Source organism: Seriola lalandi, unplaced genomic scaffold (assembly GCF_002814215.2).
Source record: "Seriola lalandi dorsalis isolate HSWRI2012SDOR001 ecotype SW California unplaced genomic scaffold, Sedor1 jcf7180002053074, whole genome shotgun sequence".
Lineage (NCBI taxonomy): Eukaryota > Metazoa > Chordata > Actinopteri > Carangiformes > Carangidae > Seriola > Seriola lalandi.
The window spans coordinates 1-24,984 of record NW_019523627.1 but is presented as its reverse complement, the minus strand read 5'-3'; the positions used below and the strand labels follow the sequence as shown (position 1 = coordinate 24,984).

At 39.9% G+C, this 24,984-nt stretch overlaps 1 protein-coding gene across 1 annotated transcript; it reads right to left on the bottom strand.

The window, feature by feature from the left end:
- Positions 1-4,761: 4,761 nt before the first annotated feature.
- Positions 4,762-18,920, bottom strand: inka2 (inka box actin regulator 2). The gene is made up of 2 exons (XM_023400924.2): positions 18,474-18,920; positions 4,762-8,207 (listed from the first exon to the last, which is right to left on the bottom strand). Exons 1-2 carry the CDS (start codon positions 18,540-18,542, stop codon positions 6,957-6,959), a joined length of 1,320 nt encoding a protein of 439 aa, XP_023256692.1. The 5' UTR covers positions 18,543-18,920; the 3' UTR covers positions 4,762-6,956.
- Positions 18,921-24,984: the final 6,064 nt, after the last annotated feature.

Here is a 24,984-nt window from a genome sequence, read left to right as displayed (position 1 = left end):
AACCATGAATCATAATACATTGTTGCTCAACTATGAGGATGAATCTTCATCTCTAATTAAGTTTTGATAGTATTTTCTTAAAAGATAAAAAACAGGAAAACTACCAACATGACGCATTTGCATTCACTCATTTGGCAGACGCTTTTATCCAAAGCAACTTGGAACAATCCTCAAGCTTCAGTTCAGTAGGAGACCTTGGAGTGATCACTAAGTACTAAATCTATTCATGAAGACAAATTCCAACAAGGTCAGGTAAAGAGTAGGTAAGAGGAAGTTGGGCATGTTAGGGTATTAGAGCTGTTGCTGGTGCTCTCGGAAGAGATGAGTCTTCAAGAGATTCTTGGAGATACAGAGGCCCAGATGCCCCTGCTCTGATAGCATTTGGTAGCTTGTTTCACACATCGTTTCCAATTCCTATTGATTGATCTGAATATTATATTTGATATGAATTTCCTCTACTAATGTTTACTGTGATAACTAACATAAATTGTAAAAAAGGTAACTATATACTATAGTTTTAGTTCTACTTCCAATTTTATTTTCACTACTGATTATTCCACTGATGATTTTCTCGGTTTATTTGTCTATAAAATGTCAAAAAAAAAAAAAGTCAAATTTTAATCACAATTTTCTATAGACTGAGGTGACGTGTTCATATTCGGTGATTTGTCTGACCAAAGGTCCAAAAACCAAACATTCAGTTTACGATCACATGTGACGAAGAAAACTGGGAAATTCTAACATTACAGAAGCTGAAACCAGTGATTGTCATTATTTCTTACAAAATTACTTAAATGATCAAAAGTTTTGTCAATTCATTTACTGTTTATCAACTAAACAATGAATCCACCAATTGTTTCCGCACTAGATTAAATCCCAACTGCATATTCAGCACCAGGATCAAACCGTTTCTGATTTCACCCCCCAGGAAGATTATGGGCAGGACACAGCAGGAGCCGGAGAGCCAACAGCCCTGAAACAACAGCACTTCTGCCAGTCTGTGGTGGAGTTAAACTCTAGAGCAACATCAGACTGCATTTGTACAAATACACGTTGAATTCCTCAGATGCACAAAAGACTGGCAGGCAGCAAGGAGATCAAAGTGTGGAAACATTCCTGTGTATTAGGTTCAACTGTCAGAGCACCTAAAGACATCAATCACGGCTTCAGAGGAGGGTGGTCTGCGGGGAGCTTCATGTTGCAGTCTGGCCAAAAAAAATAGGTGCTGCGTTGTGTCAGGTTGAAATATTCAGCACTGCTAGGAATGGTCTTTTAACACAAGTCCCATGTTCAGAAACGTTTCCCACTGATGGAGAACATGAGAGAACAGTCTTGGTGCACGTACGAGGGGCAACATGCAAACATACTATAGGTCTACTGTACTTACATTACAGCTTATTAAATGTGTTAGTTAACACGGCAAAATCATCATTCAAATCCTCGAGAATTTTCCCAGAAAATAGTGAAAAATGCCCCTTTAATCATTTCCCACAATTCAAAGAGATGTTTTAAAAATTCTTGTTTTATTATGGCCATCAGTTAAAAAACCTCAAATATATTCAGTTTACTTACTTTACTTATTTACTTTAATCAAATTTTCAAATTTAAGAAGCTGGAACCATCAAATGTTTGCCCTTTGTTTGGCTGGAGAAATTTAGTAAAATAATTAATTGGTTCGTCAGTTGACAGAAAATGATTTGACCAAATAACAGTGGGACACATTTTCGGTTGCATAAATAAATGTTATTTATCAATCTCGGATGAATAGGCTCACTATTACCACTGATTCAGTTATATGTCCCAGTCCCAGTATGTTTCACTATATACACTTATTTTTCCACATGATACTGTAACTGTGCACAGACTGTTCCGCTGGAAATCCGTTTTCACTCAAGTCTTTGTTGCATGGCTTGTACTTTTATGTTGAGTTATTTACAGAAATATGTATCATTAACACTTGGCAAGAGGACATTTAGAGTCAACATCTGTACAAACAGGTTGCTATTTTCTGTATTTTAAATCTGTATTCATCTACAAAAACAAATATGCATCTGTTTATCACTTCCTTAAATTCTTATACTTGAATTTTATGAGTGAACACATTGAACATGTTTAACTGTACAAGAAAAATGAGCATATGTTCATAAACACATGGAACATAGTGATCAACCTTTTGAAGTGTTTTTGTTGTGTAATGCTGTGCCCCTTTCACCTCATTGCCACCCCGGTTTAATAGTGTTTAATACAGCATCGTTGCGTGCCTGTGAAGTTCCACTTTACATGCATTAGCAGAACAAGAGAGTGTGAGACTTATCTTGTACGATAAGCATTGCACTGCAAAGCAGCCAGATGTTAAATCCCAAATAATTCGCCCTAGATTTTAACTCTTGCATTTATCTCTCTGCCAAATCTGGCTCTGCTTTGTGGCTTCAAGATGTAGTCTTTCATTTCCAGAAGTGGGGGTGTTTATGTGCTAGTACAAATGACCTATGGTTTTGCAAGCTTTAGCATGTGTGAGTGTGTATATGAAGACGTCTCGTGTTTCTTGTGGGAACTCCTTGCAGAAAGCCGCACTGAGTGACGATTCTGGGCTTTCAGTTGCTGACGATTATAAAAAGTGAAACGTGAGCGCATTCCTCAGGGCCAAGGTAGAGCTGTGTGGCTACACAGCTGAGGGCTCATTGAAAGATGAGCGCTTAGCAGGAAATTAGCCTACAGTTGGATCCAGAGGGGTCACAAAGACACAGATGCACACACATAAATGCATGGACTGCACAGGCGTCCCCTTTCTCTATGCACTTCCCCCCACTCATAAAATTATCTCCTTTTTTTTTTTTCATCACATTAGTCCCATCATTGTGTCCAGGCAATAAGTCACAGTTGACTGCTGAATCCTATCAGGACCAGGCCTTTGTGCTCAGTCCTACTATGATTCTAAGCTGAGCAGTCTCTGACTTGAAAAGTTGTACAACTGTGCTGCGCTCAGGCATTGCGTGCCCCAGATTTGGGGTGGGAGTGGTATTGTGAGGCTGTGAGAGAGCGACAGCTGACTAGCTGGGTCCTGAGAGGAGGAGGAGGGAGAGAGGAGGAGGAGGAGGGGGTGGGGGGGTCAAGTTAGTCAGCGTCCACTGTTGGGATCCCAGGGGAAACTGAGCCAGAAGAGAAGGGACTACAGTTGCAGCTGTTGTTGCTCAGACACACACACACACACACACACACACACACACACACACACACACACACACACACACACACACACACACACACAGATTATTCTTAGCTCATTGCGAAATGAACCTGTTGTCTTTTTTGACCTAGAGTCCTCCCGGACCTGTTAATACGGTGTTATGTAAAGTTATAAAATAAGAGTATTGACAAATTGTATTTTACTTTGGAGAAAACTGTTGCACTTCACTTTCATAGACATGACACATTAACAGAGGGAAGTGATGGCATTTCCTTCAAGAATTAGAGCTTCAACTAACATTTACAAAAGAAAAAGATTAATGTGTAATGTGATTTTTTTTTTTTTTATTCATGTTTTTATTAACTTATTAATCATATAATAAAATGTCAGAAAATAGTGAAAGTGCCAGTATAATTTCCCTGAGCCCCGGCAACATCTTCTAATGGCTTTTTTTTAATTTTATTTTCCCAAATAAACCGTCTAAAGTCAACACTTTATTATAAAAATAGGATTAATGGTTTCATCACTGTTGGAGCCAGAGAATATGATGTTGGAGAGTGATTTCTACACTACAGCAGAGAGATTTTATAAAAGACTTGGACCTCTGCAGAAGGTATTACTTGCTTTACTTGGACAAAGTGCTCTGGGACAGAAAGATGAGCTGATTGATGTGGTCTGATGTGGTCTGATGTGTGTCTCATAAAAAGCGTCTCAGGGATTGAGTGTCATGAAGTGCCTGTGATGAACTGCAGGGCTGCAGAGTTCACATTGCTTTTGTTTATTTATTGAAGACACTGATGGAGTTGTGGTACAGATTTAGAATCAATTTAGTGCACAGTTGATGCACAGGCAGTGAGTGACTTGCCGGCTTTGCCCTCAATGAACCTGTTAGTCATGCAGCAGCACTTTACTGTAGTCAGGATGCGGAGCAGAGAAACAAATCACACTAAGAGCTGAAAGCAAAGGCTTGATGCTGGGGTCTGATATTTTTCTTTTCTATATCGACCATTGTGATATTCAATATTTCGTTATTATGTGCTGCACCAGATTAGATAACCAACATAGGCTATAATGTATTAGTTGGTGAGCTTCTCCTCTTTCTTAGTCTTTATGCTAAGCTAACTGCCTGCTAGTGGTATCAATCTTGCTAAGGAAGTGATTAAGTGTATTTCCAAAAATATCAAACAATTCCTTTTAAATCATAGCACAGCATTTACGAAAAACGTATTGTGATCACATCGTATTTTATTAAATTCCAAAATGAATGATTCCAAGCAAACGGTAACTGAATTGGGTTTTTTTGTTTCACACTTGTGATGAGCTTCGCCAGATGTTGTGAAAAATATAACACTGTTGACTGCATTGAACATTTTGTTATGTGATATTGCATATATCAAGAGAATATTTTAATTGATATTGTGATATTGATTTCAACCATATTTAGCCAGATGCCGTTTACCAGATGCTTGCTGGAAAGTTATAGCTCCACATTAGAATAACTAACAAGTTGTTTCACATACCAAGTAACATATTAACCAATTCATGCACGAAACTGAAGTCAAGACACAGTGACATTTCTTTCTGAAAACAGATTTAATTTACAAAGAGTCAGTGACAGTTTTACAGTGCACATGACACAGAATCACTACTGAAGGTTCGCAGAACCCCAATGAAAAATATCAACAGTGCTGAAAATTAGACTTAGACAACTGTAAATAGGAAGAAATAAATGTTACATTTACATACACGTACTGTGTGATATGACATCTCAGACTGTAGACCGTCTGTGTGTGTGTGTGTGTGTGTGTGTGTGTGTGTGTGTGTGTGTTGGACCCTCTGTGTGTGTGTGTGTGTGTGTGTGTGTGTGTGTGTGTGTGTCTGTGTGTGTGTGTGGTACGTATTGACCTGAATACTGAGACAACACCATATGGATCGGGCGGCCAAGACACTCAAAAGACCTAAGGCCTAATCCCTGCTGGCTAAGTTGATTGGTCTGGTATCACATTTAAAACTGAGTGAAATTGACAGTTTTTTTTTTAAACAATAAGTTAGAGTATCAGATTGTCGCTGCATAACAGTGATCCACTATAAAAACGAACAAGTGTTTTGTGTCAGAGCGGGCAGTGTCATCTGTAATCCTGAGGGAATCCTGACATTTCTATGAATTTGTGAAGGAAGCTGTAGTTTGTTCTTGTCTGCTGTGATGCTGCTTGAAATGACAAACACTGTAATGGTTTATTGTGATAAAAGAGAATAGATACTGTAGGTTAAAGATTGACTCATCAATTTTATGGTTTAAGTACAAGTGTGGTAGCTTTGTTTACATGTGATGGTAAGAACTGTAATATTACTGTTACATATTTATCTGTGTGCAGAGTCATGAAAATCATGCGGTGGGATATCAGAGTAAATGTCTGTTATTGCTTCAGTTTGCTTGATGGCAAATATGTACAATGATCTGTACATTTATTCTGTCAACTTGATCCCGTCTGATAGAGATTATGGGTCTTTACCTCCACTCTCTTCACTGTCTTGTCACTGCAATGTGTTCACCTTTGTATATACACTATGTGACACAATCATCATAATTCAGTTCGTCTATAAAGCTTTGGGATTAACTGGGCCGTTTTGCATCTTCTCCGAGCTTGTGGTGAACAAGCTTTACATAACGTCCGGGTACCAGATGGCAGTCAGTCAGTCAGTCAGTCGGTACTCGTGCTTGGCTGTGACATCTTTACCCCCTCCTCTCTCTCTCTCTCTCTCTCTCTCTCTCTCTCCCTGCTTAACAACCCAGGAGGGCTGACAGTTGACTCAACATGTGCCATGTCTACATGGCAGAGAGAAAAACAAGTTTCTAACATGAGAGCAAGCACAACATCGCTGATCACGAATGGACAGATCTCAAAGTTTAATGTGCCCTCTTTTGGACTAGTCATGCACTGTATTGCTGTTAATTATTACTAGATGAAATGCGATGAGGAGGCTTGTCTAAACTGTATATAAATCCCATTTAAATGTGGCAGTGTCTCAGAGTTTCCTCCTGTGTTGCATTCATTCCCTGAGCGAGGTGAATGAGGCCGATGGGTTCAATTAAACCTGAGTTTCCGGTGTTGGAAACAAAAGGGAGCTTATGACTGTGTTTAGTGGCAGTGCATTCGATAACAGCTGTTTGTAGCATCACTTATAAAAACGGTAACCATGCAATCCAACAGTTGGCATTTCTATTCATAGATGCAAAGAAGTGAGATATGAGAGTATGTCCTGTAGCATAGAGGTGAAAAAGCCTGTGCATGTTTTTTATAAAGAGCTGCAATGGTGGTGACATTCTGAGAAATGTGTCCTTATTTTTTTTTTCTTTTATTTTCTTTTTTTAAGTACCGTCTTTTAAGACAACCAGAGAAACCAGTCATACATGCATACACGCATAAAGACATTGGAATAATACAAAAACCTGCAGCATAAATCCTCAAAAAAACTCTCTCTTTAACTATGTCTCAGACACTCTCCAGCACACACTCACAAGCTCAGACACACACGGCAAACAAGGTTTCGGTTTCTAGGATTGTCAGACAAAATATTGCCCTGATAATCTCTCAGTCGCAGGAGAATCGCGTTGCGGGTGTATCGGTTCATTTTTGGAAGATAACTGTATCCGAGCCTCTCAGTCATTCGTTCATGCATTCATTCATTCACTCCCCTCCAAATCCCCCAGCACCTGTCACTCACTCAGTCTGGCATCACTGGCGGGCTGTTGGCCTGAGACTCACTGTCAGACCCACACAGCTGTGTTGTAGTCAAACAAGGGCTGCATTTTCTCCAGACCAGTCTCTGGCTGTCTCCTGTCTAAATAAATCCCTGCAAATGGTTGCTGGTGGAACTGGGGGAAGGTTTGCTGATGGTGCTGGTGGTTCCTTTCTGCTTCAGATAGACAGGGCCTGCCTTTGCCCTGCTGTCCATTTGCCCAGAACGGCAGGTAGAAGCTGCCCTTTGAGCTTTTAGGAACCAGTTTCTTGGGCCTTTTGAAGAGGTCGCCCTCTGGCAGCTCAGGAGCCATCCAACCGGGCCTCTCCTTGAGCAACTTGTCCCTGTCGGGCCGGACGCTGCGCAGGAACTTCTTGAAGATGTTTGTGGTCAGCGAGAACTTCCTGCAGATCTCCTGTGAGCGGCTGAGACGAAGAGGGTGAGCTGGGGTGTCCGGTCTGTCCACTCCTCCATCTGCCATCCTCTCCTCTCTCCTCTTCCTCCTCTCCTCTTCTTCCACCTCCTCCCTCTCTACCTCGGGCAGGTCCAGCCAGTTGCCCACTAGGTCGGCGAAGACGTTGTCGCCCAGTACCAAGGGTTGACGGTTGCGGCTGCGACTCATGAGTGAAGAGGTCCAGTCGCTTGCGTCATCTGTGCTGTCCTGGGAGTAGTCGCTGTCCAGTGAAGGACCCTCTCTGGAGAGGCTGTACAGGATGCCAGGCAGGTCCACCACCTGAGCATGATGGGGAGCCTGCGCCTGAGGGTAGGGCTCCGGTGGAGGGTTTCCCACCATTGGTCCATAGAAGTCCACCTGAGGGGCGGTGTATCCTGACCACCTCCTGGGTATTGACTCAAGGTCGTTCTCACTTCTTGCAGTTCTTGAGGTCCCTTCGCTCTCACTCTCCAGACTGGACGCCGAGGAAGACGAGGTTCTCAGGCTGCTTCTGTTTCGAGATGGGCTGTTGTCATCTCGGCTGAAAGTGTTTCTACTCGCCAAAGATGGCTGTGGACTTGACATTGGGCTCGGACTGGGCTCCACTGGCAGGATTTGGTTAAAGCAGGACCCGTGATCCTTTTCTGAAGCTGAAGCTGCTGCAGCTGCTGATGCGTCCGGAGGAGCTGACGTAGCAGGATGTGGGATCCCTCGGTTAATGGGCCGACCTGAAATGTCAAGGTTTTCTAGCGCTGTCTGAACCTGAAGGAGCTTGAGTTCCTGGAGGGCTCCCATCATTGAATTCATCTGAGCGTGGAGGCCATCCCCGGCTTCTTTCATAGACAGCTGCAGGGAGACAGAGAGAACAATAAAGAGATGAAGATGAGTCAGAAATCAGCAAATGTCCAGTTCGGCTTAAAGGCAACATAATTTCATTCATTTCACTCTTGCAGCTCCCATCTCATCCATCAAAGACTGATTTCCTCACTGTCCCCTCCTCTTGTTCATCATTTATCTCAGCACCAGCACAAATCCAAATTACACACCATCAACTGACGGTATCAGAAGCATTAAATATATCTATCACATCACAATAATAGACCTGCTTTTTGTCTCTGTGTCGGTGAGACTTTGTGCTCTTCTCTTGTGCGTTTCAGGCTGCGCACCTTGTTTGATTATGGGTCATGTGACCTAGTTTTGGATGACAGGCCTGGGTCCCATATGGCCTGCGTATGAGAGAGGATCCAACCCATGACAGCTGTACAACAGACAAGCTTGCTGTTTTTTTTTTTTCTTCCCCACTCTTCTACTCGTTCTATTTCAGTTTCTCTTTTTGTATCCTTCCACTTTTGTATTATCTCATATTTGCTTTCTCCTCCGAGCTCTTTGTCTTCACTCTTACTTCCTTCTGTGCAGCAGTAATCACACACTCTGCTTTTTACTTCCTCCTGCTCCTCCTCTCTCTTTCCGCTCTCATCTCTTTAAGAGCCTGTGTCATGTGACCTGACTAACCGTCTTCTCCTGAGGGCAGAAGGAAAGCCCAGAGGCAGCATCCTGACCTGTGTCTTAACTTGCAGGCCTGAATCATTGCCAATGTGACCCAGACTTTGACTCTGCTCTCTTGAAACAAGTTTATCTTCTATCATGCACACATTGGCAAAGGTAGCGACTGATTCATGATTTTTAAATAACAGTGGAGACGAGAGAAAGCATGTCAGGAATTTAAAAAAAACGTGAGTGTGTTGGAAAAGGTTGATGAGAAACTTCATGAAGCACACCCACAGCAGACTGCAATGTGTTTTCCAAATACATCAAACTGACAGTCAGGATCGGTTACACCACAGCACCTAAGTGATAACTGTCAACTAAACATGAATGCATTTTAATGCAAACAAAATTTGCTTCTATTGCGAGAACAGCTATTTGATTTGAGTTCTATAGCAATAAATAACCTCTGGAAAAAAAACAATAAAAACATGTCTTTCAACTGACAGGAACTCCAGCTCATTCTATTAAACAAATATATGATAAAAACCCACCCCTTACCTTCTACAGTGACAAAGCAGTAGGTATAGATATCCCTGTCTGTCTCTCTGTTGTTGTTAGTCTGCACCTCTGCCAGCCTGTCACTGTCTCTCACCTTTCAAACGGATCAGTCTGACTGCCCCTATATGTATCTCTCTCCAATGGGGGGACACAGCTGGGTGTGACAGCCAATCAGCACTGCCCGTCTAGACTGTAATCCCCAAATGGTGGGGGGTGGGATGGTGGGAGGTGGGTTGGGGGGTGTCACTCAGGCGAAAAGGGACTGAACAATGATGGGGAGATAGTGAGAGGGGGCGGTGAGAGTCATCCGGATGAGTAGGGATGGAGGGGGAAGAGGGTTGATGGCGGGGAGGGGGGGTCCCTCACCATATGTTTAGATGTCAAAGAGAAAACTGTTGATGGATTCAATTATGAATGACACCATAAGAACATAGGAGGGGGGTAGGTGTAACAGGCTGTGATACTTAATCTTGGGGGAGCAGTGACTGTGTTGACCCCCCGGGTGGGAAAAGTAGCTGTGTAGAACAACTGGCAGTATAGCATCATAAACAAGGACTACTAAAAGCACCGTGAGAGCAGGAAGTGTTGTTGGAGAATAGGCTTACATACAATCATCAACAGGCAAATGTAATGAATCCCATAAATATATCAATACCCCCCCCCCCATTATTCCCATCAGCCTCAGCTGTAGTTTGTGTTTACGAATATCTAGCTAAGGTTAACATGCTAACACAGTGAACTACGATGGTGAGCATGGTAAATATTAAACCCACTAAACATCAGCATGTTAGCATTGTTGTTGAGAGTGTGTTAGCATGTTACCATATAGCCTAAAGTACAACCTAACAGAACCATTAGCAACCCTTTAGACTTATAGTGTTGTTCTAAAATAAATAACTTTGCAAAACTTTTAGAACAGTGACACTTTCTTATATACTAGGGCCACAACCAATTTTAATCTTGGATTATTTTCTTGGATTAGATTTAATCTATAAAATGTCCCCATCACAATGAATCATAACCCAAGGTGAGGCATTGAGAAAAGCAGAAAATCTTTTATTGTGAAAGGCTGGCACCACAGAATGTTTGGCAATCTTCCTTGATAAATTACTTAATTGATCATCTAAATTGTTGATGATTAATTATCTGTTAACTCACTGTTTCAGCGCTATATAGCCAAAGGCCATTTTTACTGTAAGTATCTTGAAATCTTTCCAATACCATGCATCATTAACATTAAACCTCTGGGTTAAAACACTTTGCTCATCACTAACATATGGCTGAATAGGTGCATGGGGGCGTTGGTAGCCTCTAAGATCAGATAATAAACCCATCAGTGCACATGCTGGGAACAAAAGCCTCTGAGCTTCCCCTTGGCTCGCTAAATTAGGCAGTGAAGGTTCATGTAATTAGCACAATCAGGTTGTCTCTTGTCTTTGTGCCTTCCACATATGGCTGACTTCATTAGCTATAATTGGCTGTGTCCTGGGAGAGGCTGGGAAAGAGTGCATAATTATGGTTTACTTTCCTGCACATCAAAGGTCAACAAGTCTGAAGACAAGATGAGTGTGGATTTGTGTTTTTGTCGTTACATCTTCGGAGGGAGACGTGTGGCTTCAGTAAAGTTTGTGCAGGGATCAGCTGAGGGATTACCGCACTCTGCGCTGCTGCTGAAATCTGTACCACTTATATGTATTAAATTTGTTTTTGAAATATTATCTCCTAAGCAGACCATTTTCATGCATTCTGAAAGGCCGCACCTGTTTGCACATGCTAACCAAAAACACCCTAATTTAGCACTCACATGCAACTTTTCCATTATCCCCAAAACACAGGCATTCCTCCTGGTTATTTAAAACACGCTGAGTTGTTTACCGGCATTTCTATTCTAAGGCAACATTAATAATTCATATTGCGCCCTGGGGAACAAACAGAGGAACAGTAGTAAACTAGAGCCTATTATTCCACCTTAACCATGCCAACTAACTCCAGGCACTCCACGACTGCCATTTCAAGGCTGAACTTTGTGGCCCAAATATGTCAGCCTTTTCAACCTTCATTCTGCCTTCTACTCAGGATGCTGAAAGTGACTTTTAAATAACGTCCCGCGGCAGTTCCTGGTTGAGACACAGATGTTGTTCATCCTGAGATGTCTCACTTTTACAATGTGTGAATCAGCTGAGGGCTTCGTTAGGACAAAGACACAGAGGATGCAGACCGGATGGGACCCACACAAGCACCTTAAGGTCTTAACCAGAAGAAAAGGAGATGAGAAAAAAGAAATGTCTGTCTAATCTAATTTAATAAGAGAACTGGGATGAAACTGGGGCTGCAGGGAATTGCTGTACTGCCCAGAAAGACTGGCATCATTAACCCAGCCTTGTGAAGTTTACTTAAATCTTCTTTTTGAACCAAAGCCTCCAAGTGTTCCAGCCATTTAATCCATCAAGCGTGTATATCTATAAAAAAGATGGTTTTAAAAAAAGCTAGCCAAGTGAAAATCTGCTGAATGAATGAAAGGAAGACAAACAAGGACTGCCCAGATTCTGCCCTTTCAACCCCCCGCCCACTTCCTCTTCTTCTTCTTCTTCTTCTGGCTGCAGTGATGCCAGCCAACCAGACATAATTGCCAATTAAGTGCTGAATGCTTCAAAGTTAAAGAACAATGGCTGGCAGTCTTGAATTAATACTGAATGGAGGCTTATTAAAGAGTTCTGGCCATTTTAATTAAAAAAAAAAAAAAAAAGATTCAGTCGATTAGTAATTCTTTATTTTACATCCTCATGTCATGATCCATCTAGTGTGAAGATGCGTCCAGAGGCCATTCAATATGCATGCAAGTGAATTAAATACCACAAAGTATAAATAAATCAATGCTTCTCCTCTGCTGTCTGTTGAGATCGAGCTCTCCTCCTTCACTTATGTTGGGAAAAATATCCACTGTGCAAACACACTGAGCTCACAAATCCACACACATGTCCAGACATGCCTCTCTTCAATGAAGTCATTGTGTGTGTTTTTAAGGCATGGATGTGTGTGCATGCATGTTGCGCTCACTCATATACATTAACTGGATTATTAGGTGGAAAATAAAAGCACAAACAAAAATGAGAAACAAGCCACTGCTCTGTTCTGGCGGTAAACTACAGGCTATTCACTGTTGTTGTTTATTTGTTATTGGCTGGAGGGAGGGAGGAAATGGTGAGACCAAGGTTATCAGACCCAAAAGGTCTTCCTGTTTAGAAGGAGCTGGCCAGCAGCAGCAACAGCTATGGTGTACTCCACCCTCCCTCCACCCCTAATTAAAAATGAATGGTGGGCTGTATGGGTCAAGGACAGGACTGGGGGTCTCTGTCCGGGGGGATACAGAGAAGGTCTCTGTGACTTAACTGCTGGACACGCCACAGACCGCTGTGGACAACCCTGGGGTCATGATCGAGAGGGCAATAAAGCTGCGCAGCATTCACTGAAAGAAATGAATTACTGTGCACACAGCAATGAATGCCTCTTTGATGGGAAAAAAAAGCTTATATGGTGACTCTGTTTGGTCCCAGTGTCCTCTGGGTCACGTTCAGTGGAAGAAGAAGTGTGAAAACCTCTTGTATTTGGTCATGTCAAAGTTGTTGTAAAGTCTTTTGTAATTTTGTACTTATATTATTTAATATGCTGCTTGCACTGACTGTAGTTTGAATATGCCTCTCGTGTATTTTAACTATATAACGGATCCTCACAGAAAATGGGATTCGGTCCATCCAAATTTCCAAAAACATTTTCTCACCAACGCCTTATGAAATGTTTTTTTATTTTTTTAGATTTTGAAACCCTATCGCCAGACAAGACTGAAATTAGTATTACTGAGAATGAGGAAAAAAAATCAAGTTACAGTTAATTAAAAAAGCAAAAGTAATTATGATGGAACACAAACTCTGGCTTTTAGCATATAAGTCTGACGACCTACATCCACCTCCACACTCTTACTTTCAAGCTCGTTACATAAAGGGCACACTACGTCTTCCACTTGTACTGAGCATTGGTGTCCGACATAAATTTTGAGGTGCAAAAATGTCCAATATGGATTTAAGTCCAAGGAATCTCTTGAGAAATGCTGTCCCCTGGTCACTCTGGATAATCCACAGACCTCGAAGTGACCAGTTTTTGCTGGAAGTAATTTCTACCATAGAAATAGTTATATAAAAACTCATGTCAGTGATGCCTGTGCATTGCCCAGAGTAATGAGGACACTGTAAGAGGTGATGCTGTTGCATGACGAGACAAGTATCTGAAAAACCTGGCAAATAGAATCCAAAACTATCTGCAAGAAGAAAGTGGAAATGGGACCTTGGGTGAACTGTCTCTTTAAAACCAAAAATATTTTAACCAAATCTATCACTGTTTCTATGGACGTGCTGCCCAGCAAAGACTCCCTGATGGCCTTTTGAGAGATGGGAGGTGGTTTAATTGCTTATTTCCTGCAAGAGCTCATTTATGCCATCAAGAAAATGATGCTGCCGTGGGAGATGCAGGATGATTAGGATCCACATCATCATCTTTGGCAGATGATATTTGGAAGACAGTCTGGGACCCAATCTGTTGTCTTCCCGGCTGTAAATCCTCTCTGGAGGCAATAATTGTTAGATAAATGTTTGATAACGCAGCAGTTGACGTCAGCACCTTGTGTGTGGGCAGTGAAAGTGCTAGGCCAATTCTCCAGCCCACAGTTGTAACATCAAGTGTGACGTTAATTTTGCAGATACGCCCCCTTCTTAATCTAACATCATAAAGAGTGTAAAATTCACAGAAGCATTTTCATGAAGAAAATGTGTGCGATTGCTGTAAGCTGTCATGAGGAATGGGCTCGAGTTCAGTGTTATATTTGTAGTGAATGAGCCTGCAGCAGCTTTAGCACATTATATTATAGCACAATCATGAATGTGGAAAGTTATGTACAGTTGTTCAGAGTGGAATACAGAGCATTTTGGAATTTGAATGTTGTACTGTATGCAGGTGATGTGGTATAAATATAATGGAAGCAAATGCGCCTCCATAGATTTTAAAGCTGCACCTATCAATATTTTATTCTAACAGTGGATCAAATGACTAGGCGTCATGTGAAAGAGGTGCATGCTTGTAGTGATGAACCCACAGAATTATCATTCAAATCCACTCTGCTCTACCTAGTGTTGTATTGTCTTTCAGCCCGTTGCTTTGGTTTTACGGCCCGTGGCTTTATTGTTGTGGTTCACTCTCACCGTCGTCTCATTGATTGTTTCCAGTCGCATCTTGAAGCTGTTTTCATAAACAAAGCTTGGATTAACCTACTGTAAGCTGCCTGACCCACGCCAAACAAGACAAAGTTCATGACTAAAGTTAGTGGAGACCAAAACGGAGATAAAAGGAGAGTGAATACTGAACTTACATTCGTCAGGTGGCCAGAAAAACGACTCCAAATTAATGCTAACATTTGCTATGTGTTTGCTGGGTGTGTAAATAGACATCTGTATGATAACATGTTCACCACAACAACTTTATGCAACAATAATTTGGTAATATTCTCTCTTTTCATTATTAAATTTTAAACATGTCCAGCTTCTTTTTGCGGCGGACAAACCAAAAATGTTAAAACGAAATGTAATTTGAAGGCCCAAAAGATACGACGACAGTGGACAGCACCATATTGATCTACACCTCAGTGAAAGCAATACCCATGAGAAATAATTCACATATTTTTCTCCCAGTGAAGGCAAACAGAGGAGAGGAGCTATGGGATTTGATTTTAGACCAGAGGGGTCACATCTAGTTACAGCAGCAGATTTAACCACTCTGCTGTTTCTAGGAACAATATCTCCGAAATAAATCTGCACTTTGTTGTCCGAGGCAATGATTTCATTTTTCCATTCTGTGAGCCATGATTTAACAGGTCATGTGTGTGGTGCCTTAATGAAAAAGAGCCTTTGTATAAGGTTTGTGGTTCTAAAATCAAACACAATGATCACCCACGCAAAACCCCACAGCTGCCACTAAGAGTTGGGCCAATTTTAGCCGAGGGGAAGGAAGGGCAGGTTGGAGAACAGGAGCCATGAGGGAGGCACAAAACAAACGAGCTTAAAGTTAAACCACTACACTGCTTTGTGTTGTGTACAGGTTTCTAACCCAACGCCCCTAAAGGTAACAAAGAATATTCAACGTTACGAGCTCTTCACACACTATAAGTTTGGCACTTTTGTGTATTTTTCTCAGATTCCCTGACCTCATGTTTGCCGGCTTACGGTGAATTCCAAGGTGACAGACATGTTTGAAACTTGCCTCGGGTGTGAGAAGGATAAAGGAGTATGATGCATGTGAAATCAGCTTCAGAGGTGATGATATCAAAAGCTCTGATTTATGCTTTAGTGTCTGGGATGACGCTGTTAAGCAGGTGTGAACCCAACATTTAAGGAAGATGAGTCAAAAGCATGTCAGTTTTTGTATCTCCGACTTACAAGCTGGCAGGAAGGACTCTTTTTCTGTCTGTTGGATTGATGAGTCATGCATGAGATTAAAAATATTTCATTGTTGCCATCATACACAAGCCTCTGGATTTCTGTGGAGTCTTGAAGTGCTTTTGAAATGAACAAATGGAAGCTAACAGCCTGTTGGCAAACACTGTTTTCTTTTAAACATAAGTAAAAAAAAAAAGGAAAGTGATGATACATTCCTCACTTGAAAACTAATCTGGCAGGTTTGAGTTTAAGTGTCACTGCTGTGTTGGATGTGGTCAGCAGTAACGACAAATAGCCCCACGATCTGGTCAGGTTGAGGGTCAAATGTTCAAGTGTGACCTGACACTACCACACACAGAGTGAACCCCCCCCCCCCCCCCCCCTTCATCTAACACAGTGTTCACACGTTCGTATGGCACTCCTTTTTTCTTTTAGAGCTGATGGTGCACTGGGATTTTAATGGTGTCTGCTGTGGGGCATTGAGTTTACAGTTGTAATTTACGTGACTTTTACACAGGCTTGAATGCCACACTCACATTTCAGTAATACTACAGACAGTACAACACATTACAGGACAATACCAGCTTAGGTTGCTTTCAGTTTTTCAGATACAAGAGTTGACACTTCGCCTGATTTCACTTATTCACTTCCACCTAAATAGAATTACTGCAGATTTTTTGACATTGGCTGGATGGATTTGTCACTCACTACTGATTGGTTAAATCAAAATAACAACCCTTCCCAGCAGAAAACGGATAACACAAACATATGTCAGACTATATATAATAAAGAAGTAAAATTAAATGGTAGTTTAGTGAGATTATTGGGATGTTTGAAACTGGCTTGTAGTCATCACACTGAATATCGAGACAAGAGTCCAGAGTTGCAGAAGCCTATACTGTATGATGAACGATCAAATCAATCATTATAATGCACAATAATGTAACTGTGAAATAAATAAATGCAGACTTGATATTGAGTGTGATGTATCACACAACTCAAGCAATGTTCAAGAGTCTACTAATTGATTTTCAAACAGTAAAGCAATGAATGGAAACCAGTGGATGCCGGGGGGGGGGGGGCGCACTCAAATCTCTAAAACACAGCAGCATGGACTGATCTGTGGTTCAAGGTTTATGTAGCGAATTTCTAGAAAATGGTCCAAGATATGCACAAGAACTCATATGATCCTTTTTAAAACGACATCACAGTCTTTGAAGCACAGTTACAAGTGATACTGAAGAGCTCCTCGACTCAGCCTCGCAGCTGCAAGTCGGTTGTTAGATGTTTGTGATCTGCGTGTTGCAGATGGAGCCGGTTTACCACTCTCCAGTGAGCACTGGATGAGAATCTGTCACAGTGGAAAGAAAAGTGACAGCCTTGGCATAGACACCTCTCGTTTTTCTGAACAACAGATTGCATCCCACATGGTCCTGTGCAGGAGGGGGACTGCCTTGGCTTTTTAACCGGCATCTGCTCTCCGTTCTCCTGTTTTGATCCCCGGCATGGCACGGCACTTTTTTCTATTATGTTACCAAACTGCGATATGGCAGCTATAACGCAACATGTCCTCCTGGCATCAACGTCTATACTCCCCTAAAATCTCATGTGCCACTTCACAGACGTGCGGCTAATTTGGAGCCGTGAATCAAGAAGTCACAGAGCAGATCATGTTGCAAAACATGCAGCCATGCGAGGCTTTTCTGTGGGCCAGTGGCTGGAAGGAAAGAAAAGAAAAAATCTGTGTCTGCTTTGAAGATGATTCCAATTGAAATCTGTGCCAGTTAAGGCTCCTTTTTGAAAATTGGTCTACACTGTGTCCCTGCCAAATGATTGTGATGGTGCAGCTTATACACATTTGCTTTTACATTTCAAAGAAGGGGGTGAGAAATGGCAGCCCAAAGTTGCTACCATCAATCAAATGTGTTTATTAGAGGAGAGGAGATGTGAACACATTAAATAAGGGAGACTGACAAATTCATTTAGGGCATGATAATGTGATGAAACTCTGTGACTGCCAGTTTCACTCACTCCGCTGTGAGAGCCAGACCTCACAGCAGTCTATTGCAAAACATGATTACATTAAAAACAGCAGATAAAAATATTCAGTGAATCTACTATTTCTTTAGCTACAACCACCAGACTAAAAAAAAACAAAGCTTATGAGAAGAAGGAGAAGACTGTCTTGAGCTCATTTAGCTTAAAACATCTGTCCCAGATGCGTGGACAGAGGAGGAGGAGGATGTGTACACATGCCTCTGGTCTGCTCAAAGCTTTCAGCCTACACAAATTAATGCGATTTAGAAAAAAAAAGCCAAAAAACCCCCCAAAAAACTAACTAAAAATAACACCTGCACCTTCAGCTGAAACAGTGACAGTCAGGAATACAGAAGTCAGGACATAGAAAAAGCAAAGAAGGCGACATATTGGGTTTTATTATGATAATCTGTAATTTATGGTTTAATGTATATTTTTGTCTGCCTGCCTATTACAAACGCTGCATGTTTACAATAGATAAAATAATGAATAATGAATGAAGTAGCCCAGTGCTGATCGCAATAATAGAAGTAGATACAACAGAACCTACCAGTTCTTGCTTCAGTCGCCTCAGACACGCATCCATATTTTTGCTCTCTGGTTTGGAGAGCTGTTCCATTTTTTTTTTTTTCCTTTTCCTTTTTGTAAATACAAGAATCTCAGATGGAGCGTCGTCGCTCGAGCATGACTATGAAAGCTTTCTCCCGGGTAGAGACATTAAAACTGCGCTCTGCTGGAGAGCTGGGAGAAACAATTTGCGATTTGGAGATGCGCAAATCCTGCTGAGGAATGCGCGCGCGGCTCGTAATGACGTGAATCCTGTATTAAAAAGAAGAAGAAGAAGAAGGAGGAAAAAAAAAAAACAACTCCTGATGACGAAAATGTGTTTACTCCAAAAAATGATAATGAGGTCCTTCTTGTGGCTGCGTCAGGAGACTCAGTCTATGCCTGTGTGGGTCTCTCTCTCTCTCTCTCTCTCTCTCTTTCTCTCTTTCTCTTTCTCTCTGTCCCCCTCTCTCTCTGTCTCGCTCTGTGTCCAGCCCGTTTTTCCCCCTCTCTGCTATTTTCTCATTCAAGGCGCGCGCTTACGTTGCCCATCCAATTTCCTCCAATGAGGGAGCCTCTCAGGACAGGCTAAATCTCATTCAAACGAGGGATGCATCATTTATTATGTAGGAGTAGATTTGTCCACAGCAGCTTCTAATGATTTCTCCGAGATTGGAAAAGAGAGTCTGCAACATCTGGAAATGTTTGAGTCGAGGCTGAAAGATCTCATAGTTCAGGCTGTTCAAAGAACATGAAAAATGAAATGTCTCTATTCCATAACTTACAGACTAATAGAACAGATCCTGCAGCAACTGTTGCAGCACAAGACTGAAGTAGGAAGTTTAAGGAGGATGTGTCTAAAAGAAAGCATATGTGTCATGAAACGAGCAGTATAGGGACAGTTTCCTGGCCACCATCACTGAGGTCAGAGAGGAAACACCTGAGCCACAGGCTTTTGTTGTGTGACCTGGATATAATACTGTGTTAGCAAGGGAAGGAAGAGGTGCATATACAAGGCTGACAATCTGGAAGTTGTTTATCAGTGCCTCCCTCAGAATATATATCTGACATATCTCAGTGGTTGCACAGGCAGTATATAAAACATTCAATGCATCTCCGGCAATCTGAAGATGTCAAGGAAACTAAATGAGGTCTGTTTTTAGAAATGGGCTTGTTTGCTTTTTTTTTAGTTTACATTAAGGAAAATATGATATTATTTTAGTCTGTGGTGTATGTCTTTACATGAGGATGCACATTTGGGCTGGGTATTGAACAGACATATCAGCGCTAATATAGAAAGCATTTAAAAATATATTGCAGACATTAGATCAGGGAGATTATACAGTATGTGTACAGTCCATTGGGTTACATACTGTATAGCGCACCACATGCATAATAAAATCAAAATCCAGTCAGTCTGTCCAGGTCCTCACTGCTTGTCCAGGGAAGACCTCTAGAAGACAGTCAGGAAAAACTTGGTGCCCTCTGACCTGCTTCTGTCATCTGGAAGTTTTTTAATATCAGGCCTGATGTTGGGTGATTTTTCCCAGATGGATGGATGAATGCTAAGAGAGGAGGAAGTGGATCCATTTCAGATTCCAAAAGCAATGAAACAGGGCTAATGAATAAATCATCTGAGCAGAGAGAGAGAGAGAGTTATTCTTTTTATCTTTTCTAAATATTCAGAGTCTGGGTATGATAATTGTTTTCTGATGAGTTCATGCAGCATATTTAACTGTTTGTGTTCAGTGCAGATTAACAATTTTTTTTCATGACTATGATTGTTGTATGAAAAAAAAATCCTTCCTGCCCTTTTTGAACTATGAGCTTTCTCCTCAGGTAGACAGTGTACACTAGTAGACCAAAAATGTGAAGAGCTAATCCTTCTTGCCAAATGCTGTTATGATATTGAACTAATTAACTAACTTCTGCAGGAACACAGGTGACAAATAGTCAGTTGTTTCTTTAAGTGTCTGTTTTGTGTCTGCTCCTCTTACTGCTTTGAAGTGGGCGGTTTTCTGCTGGAGAAAAGTGGTGTCATATACGGCCATGCACCAATCAGGATTTAGCAACATTTGAATTTGACAACAATTGGTGCGTTGTTACCTGATGTCAGTCAGGTCTGATCTGATGACTTTTGTCAAACTCTTGAACTTTTACTCCATTTGTTGCATGCTGAATTTGGTCATTAGAATCACAAATTTATTCATGTGTGCATTATGAAAATTACTGCAGAAACTAATTGTACACTAAATATTTACAGACACAAACATCTTAGATGAGTCAAGTTTTAAACCAGCTCCCCAGCAGAGAGAGGGCGCACTGCTCTCAGCAGGCGGCTTCATGATTCGGAACAATTTCATCCCAAATGTGACCCCGACCGGCAGCTGCTTCTTATGCATGTGTCTGCTTCCTCCCAGCTGTCAGCAAAAACACACACTGGATAAGGAAATGTCTCCTCAGATCAGTCACCGCTGTAATGCAGGCAGCACATGCAGCAGCAGAAACTGTCCATCTATTCATCACTGCAGACAGAAAGTTATTATAATCCTTTCACTGACTCACTGACTGTTATGACTTGTTTGGTTATCCTGAAGTTTTTTGTGTTCAAGCCAGGAATGAATCAAAGCACCAAGCAAAGACAAAACATAATTGCCCCTACCATGAAAAACCACTCCCTGTGGTGTTAAAACTTTGTATCATAGATATTATTACACACACATACATTGCCTGTGTTTTAGTTGTAAACAGAAACTGCTACAGGTCCCTCCTGTCTGAGGAAAAAAAGAGATTAAACCAAGTATGAAGCTAAAATGTGTTGCAGGTTTGATTTGGGTGTTTTACCCTCCGAACACTGAGTGCATCACTTCACATTTATGAACCAGAGGTTTGGGGAGCAATGAATTTACTGGTTTTTGAGTCCAATGATAGAAAAGATGATGTTACCACAAAGCAATAAATACACCAGCCCATGTCAGTCAGTCAGTCAGTCAGTGTGAAGTGGAGTTATCTCCTTGTGCTATATTACTTCTCTTCACTGTAGCAGTGAGAATAATTAGATGTGATGTAATGCTTTCATGTTTAGGAGGAAACAGGAGCAGGCGCTGTGATGACGCAGTGTCTGCCAGTTAGTGTAATAACTATCATCTCTAAACTGTTGAATATGTAATAAAACCACATCAGTGCTCTGACCTTACAGGTGATATAATGAAGCCTCATCTGTTACTTCACAGAGGGGCTGATGGGAAGAACAAGAGGAATACAGTAGCTTTATTGATCCAGTTATTAGTTAGTTGATTAGTTATTAGTTCGTTATTACTCAGTACTTGTTATTACATGATTAGTCAAAGTCAAGTTAAATCCCTTGTGAGGTGGCAGTTTTATGTATGTATTTATTACCAGAGTTTATTATCAATTTTTGGTGAATGATTAAGTCATTTTGAAGCTAAAATGCCAAATATCCACTGATTCCAGCTCCTCACATGTAAATATTTGCTGGTTTACTCATGGTCTTCTATGTTAGAAAATTAAATATCTTGAACAGGACAGTCTTCATTTCCAAGAAGTTGCGACAGGCAATTATAATGATTATGTGACATTTTAAAAGACCAATTAATCAAAATGATCAAAATGACATTACTGTTCTTCTTTCACGCCATTACAATTATCTTCTCAGTAGAATTGGTAATTGCATAAAAACATGATGGGATGGTGTGAAGGACATACATGGTACAAGTGTATATCTGTATTATTGGCAAAAATGTCTTTTTACAGCATGTCCAATTTAAACAGACTTAATAGTCTTTAGCTACTGGAGATGTTATACTGCCATCTAAAGTCCAGGATGTGTCACCACAGGAGTAATAAGTGGTTAAAAGTAGATTTTCTGAGAGTTCCTGGTAATCTTATAGTTTTAAGGCGCTGAACTGTCTCCATTTCAAATCCGGCTAATGTCCTTAGTTGCATCTCTCTTCTCACATTACCTGTCACATCTTGACTGTCAATTCTCAAATAAAGGCATAAAAACTTTTATTCCCAAAGCGTTATGACACATCGTGGTAGCAGTTTGGTGAGCAAGGGAATTTCAGGATTGTTTCATCTGTAATACATTTTCATACACAGGGAGACATGAGGTTTTGAGTCATGAAACATCAGTCAAATTGTAGCTTTTATAATAAAAACGGTAATAATAATATTTATTTTTAGAGCACCTTTCAAAACTTAAGTTACAGGGTGCTAAGATAAAAAGAAAAAGCCAATTCCAGTGGTGCAAGATAAAAGGTTTGGTCTCAACATGGGTAGGAACAACAACAACCGTCCCTCTAAAACAAAGAGATGGGTTTTTTAATACCGTCAGCCTAAAAGTTTATTAAAATATAAGATCTGATATTATATTCAGGAATGCCCATATACAAATGTAATGTGTGTATATATAATATATGTATGTATATGTGTGTATATGTGTTGAATTTCCAAATATGAAATATATGAACATATGAAGGAAAATCATATATGTATAGCCTATACGTAAAGATATGAAAACTGTTAGAAAATGGAAAATATTAATATATATATCTAGCTAATCGAAACATGAGTATTTCTGTTTATATTGTATGTCATTATATATTCATGTAACATATGTGTATGTATGTATGTGTGTATATATATATATGTATGTGTGTATGTATATATATATATATATATATATATATATATATATGCCGTCACAATATAGAAAGGAATAAAACGTCATAGTATAGTGAGGCATATTAACTCATAAAAATGACATAATGCCTTACTATACTAAGACGTTTTTTTGACTTTTTATGCCTTACTATACTATAACCTTTAATGCCTTACTATGCTCTGACCTCTAATGTCTTACTATACTGTGACGTTTTTACGACTTTTTATGCCTTCTTATTCTATGATGTTTTCATGCCTTTTGTGCCTTACTACACTATGACGTTTTTATGACATTTCATACCTTACTATACTATGACGTTTTTATGCCATCCTATACTATGACATTTATATGACTTTTTATGCCTTACTACACTATGACGTTTTTATGACATTTCATACCTTCAAAAAAAAGTCATAGTATAGTATAGTAAGGCATGAAAAGTTATACTATATTAAGGCATAAAAGGTCATACTATAGAAAGGCATAAAAAGTCATAAAAACGACAGTATAGGAAGGCATGAAAAGTCATAAAAATGACATAGTACAGTAAGGCATAAAAAGTCTCAGACACGACATAGTATAGTAAGGCAAAACAAATTCATAGAATAGTAAGGCGTTAGAAGTCATAAAAATGACATAGTATAGTAAGGCATTAAAAGGCATAACAATTCATAGTATAGTAAGGCATAAAAAGTCATAAAAACGTCATAGTATAGTAAGGCATAAAAAGTCATAAAAACGTCACAGTATAGTAAGGCATAAAAAGTCATAAAAACGACATAGTATATTAAGGCAGAAAAAGTCCTAAAAACGACATAGTATAGTAAGGCATAAAAAGTCATAGTATAGTAAGGCATAAAAAGTCATAAAAACGACATAGTATAGTAAGGCATAAAAAGTCATAGTATAGTAAGGCATAAAAAGTCATAAAAACGACATAGTATAGTAAGGCATAAAAAGTCATAAAAACGACATAGTATAGTAAGGCATAAAAAGTAATAAAAACGTCATAGTATAGTAAGGCATAAAAAGTCATGAAAATGTCATAGTATAGTAAGGCATAAAAAGTCATAAAAACGACATAGTATAGTAAGGCATAAAAAGTCATAGTATAGTGAGGCATAAAAAGTTATAAAAACGAGATAGTATAGTAAGGGATAAAAAGTCATGGTATAGTATGGCATAAAAAGTCATACTATAATATAATAACGCATAAAAACGTAATAAACGATATAGTAAAGTAAGGCATAAAAAGTCTTAGACACGTCATAGTAAAGTAAGGCATAAATAGTCTTAGACACGTCATAGTATAGTAAGGCATAAAAAGTCATAAAAACGTCATAGTATAGTAAGGCATAAAATGTCATAGTATAGTAAGGCAAAGAAAATTCATAGAATAGTAAGGCATAAAAAGTCATAAAAATGACATAGTATAGTAAGGCATGAAAAGTCATAAAAACGTCATAGTATAGTAAGGCATAAAAAGTCATAGTATATTAAGGCATAAAAATTCATAGTATAGGCATAAAAGGTCATAAAAACGACATAATATAGTAAAGCATGAAAAGGTCATAAAAAGTCATAGTATATTAAGGCATAAAAAGTCATAGTATAGTAAGGCATGAAAAGTCATAAAAACTCATAGTATAGTAAGGCATAAAAAGTCATAGTATAGTAAGGCATAAAAAGTCATAAAAATGTCATAGTATAGTAAGGCATAAAAAGTTATAAAAACGACATAGTATAGTAAGGCATAAAAGGTCATAGTATAGTAAGGCATAAAAAGTCATAAAAACGACATAGTATAGTAAGGCATAAAAAGTCATAA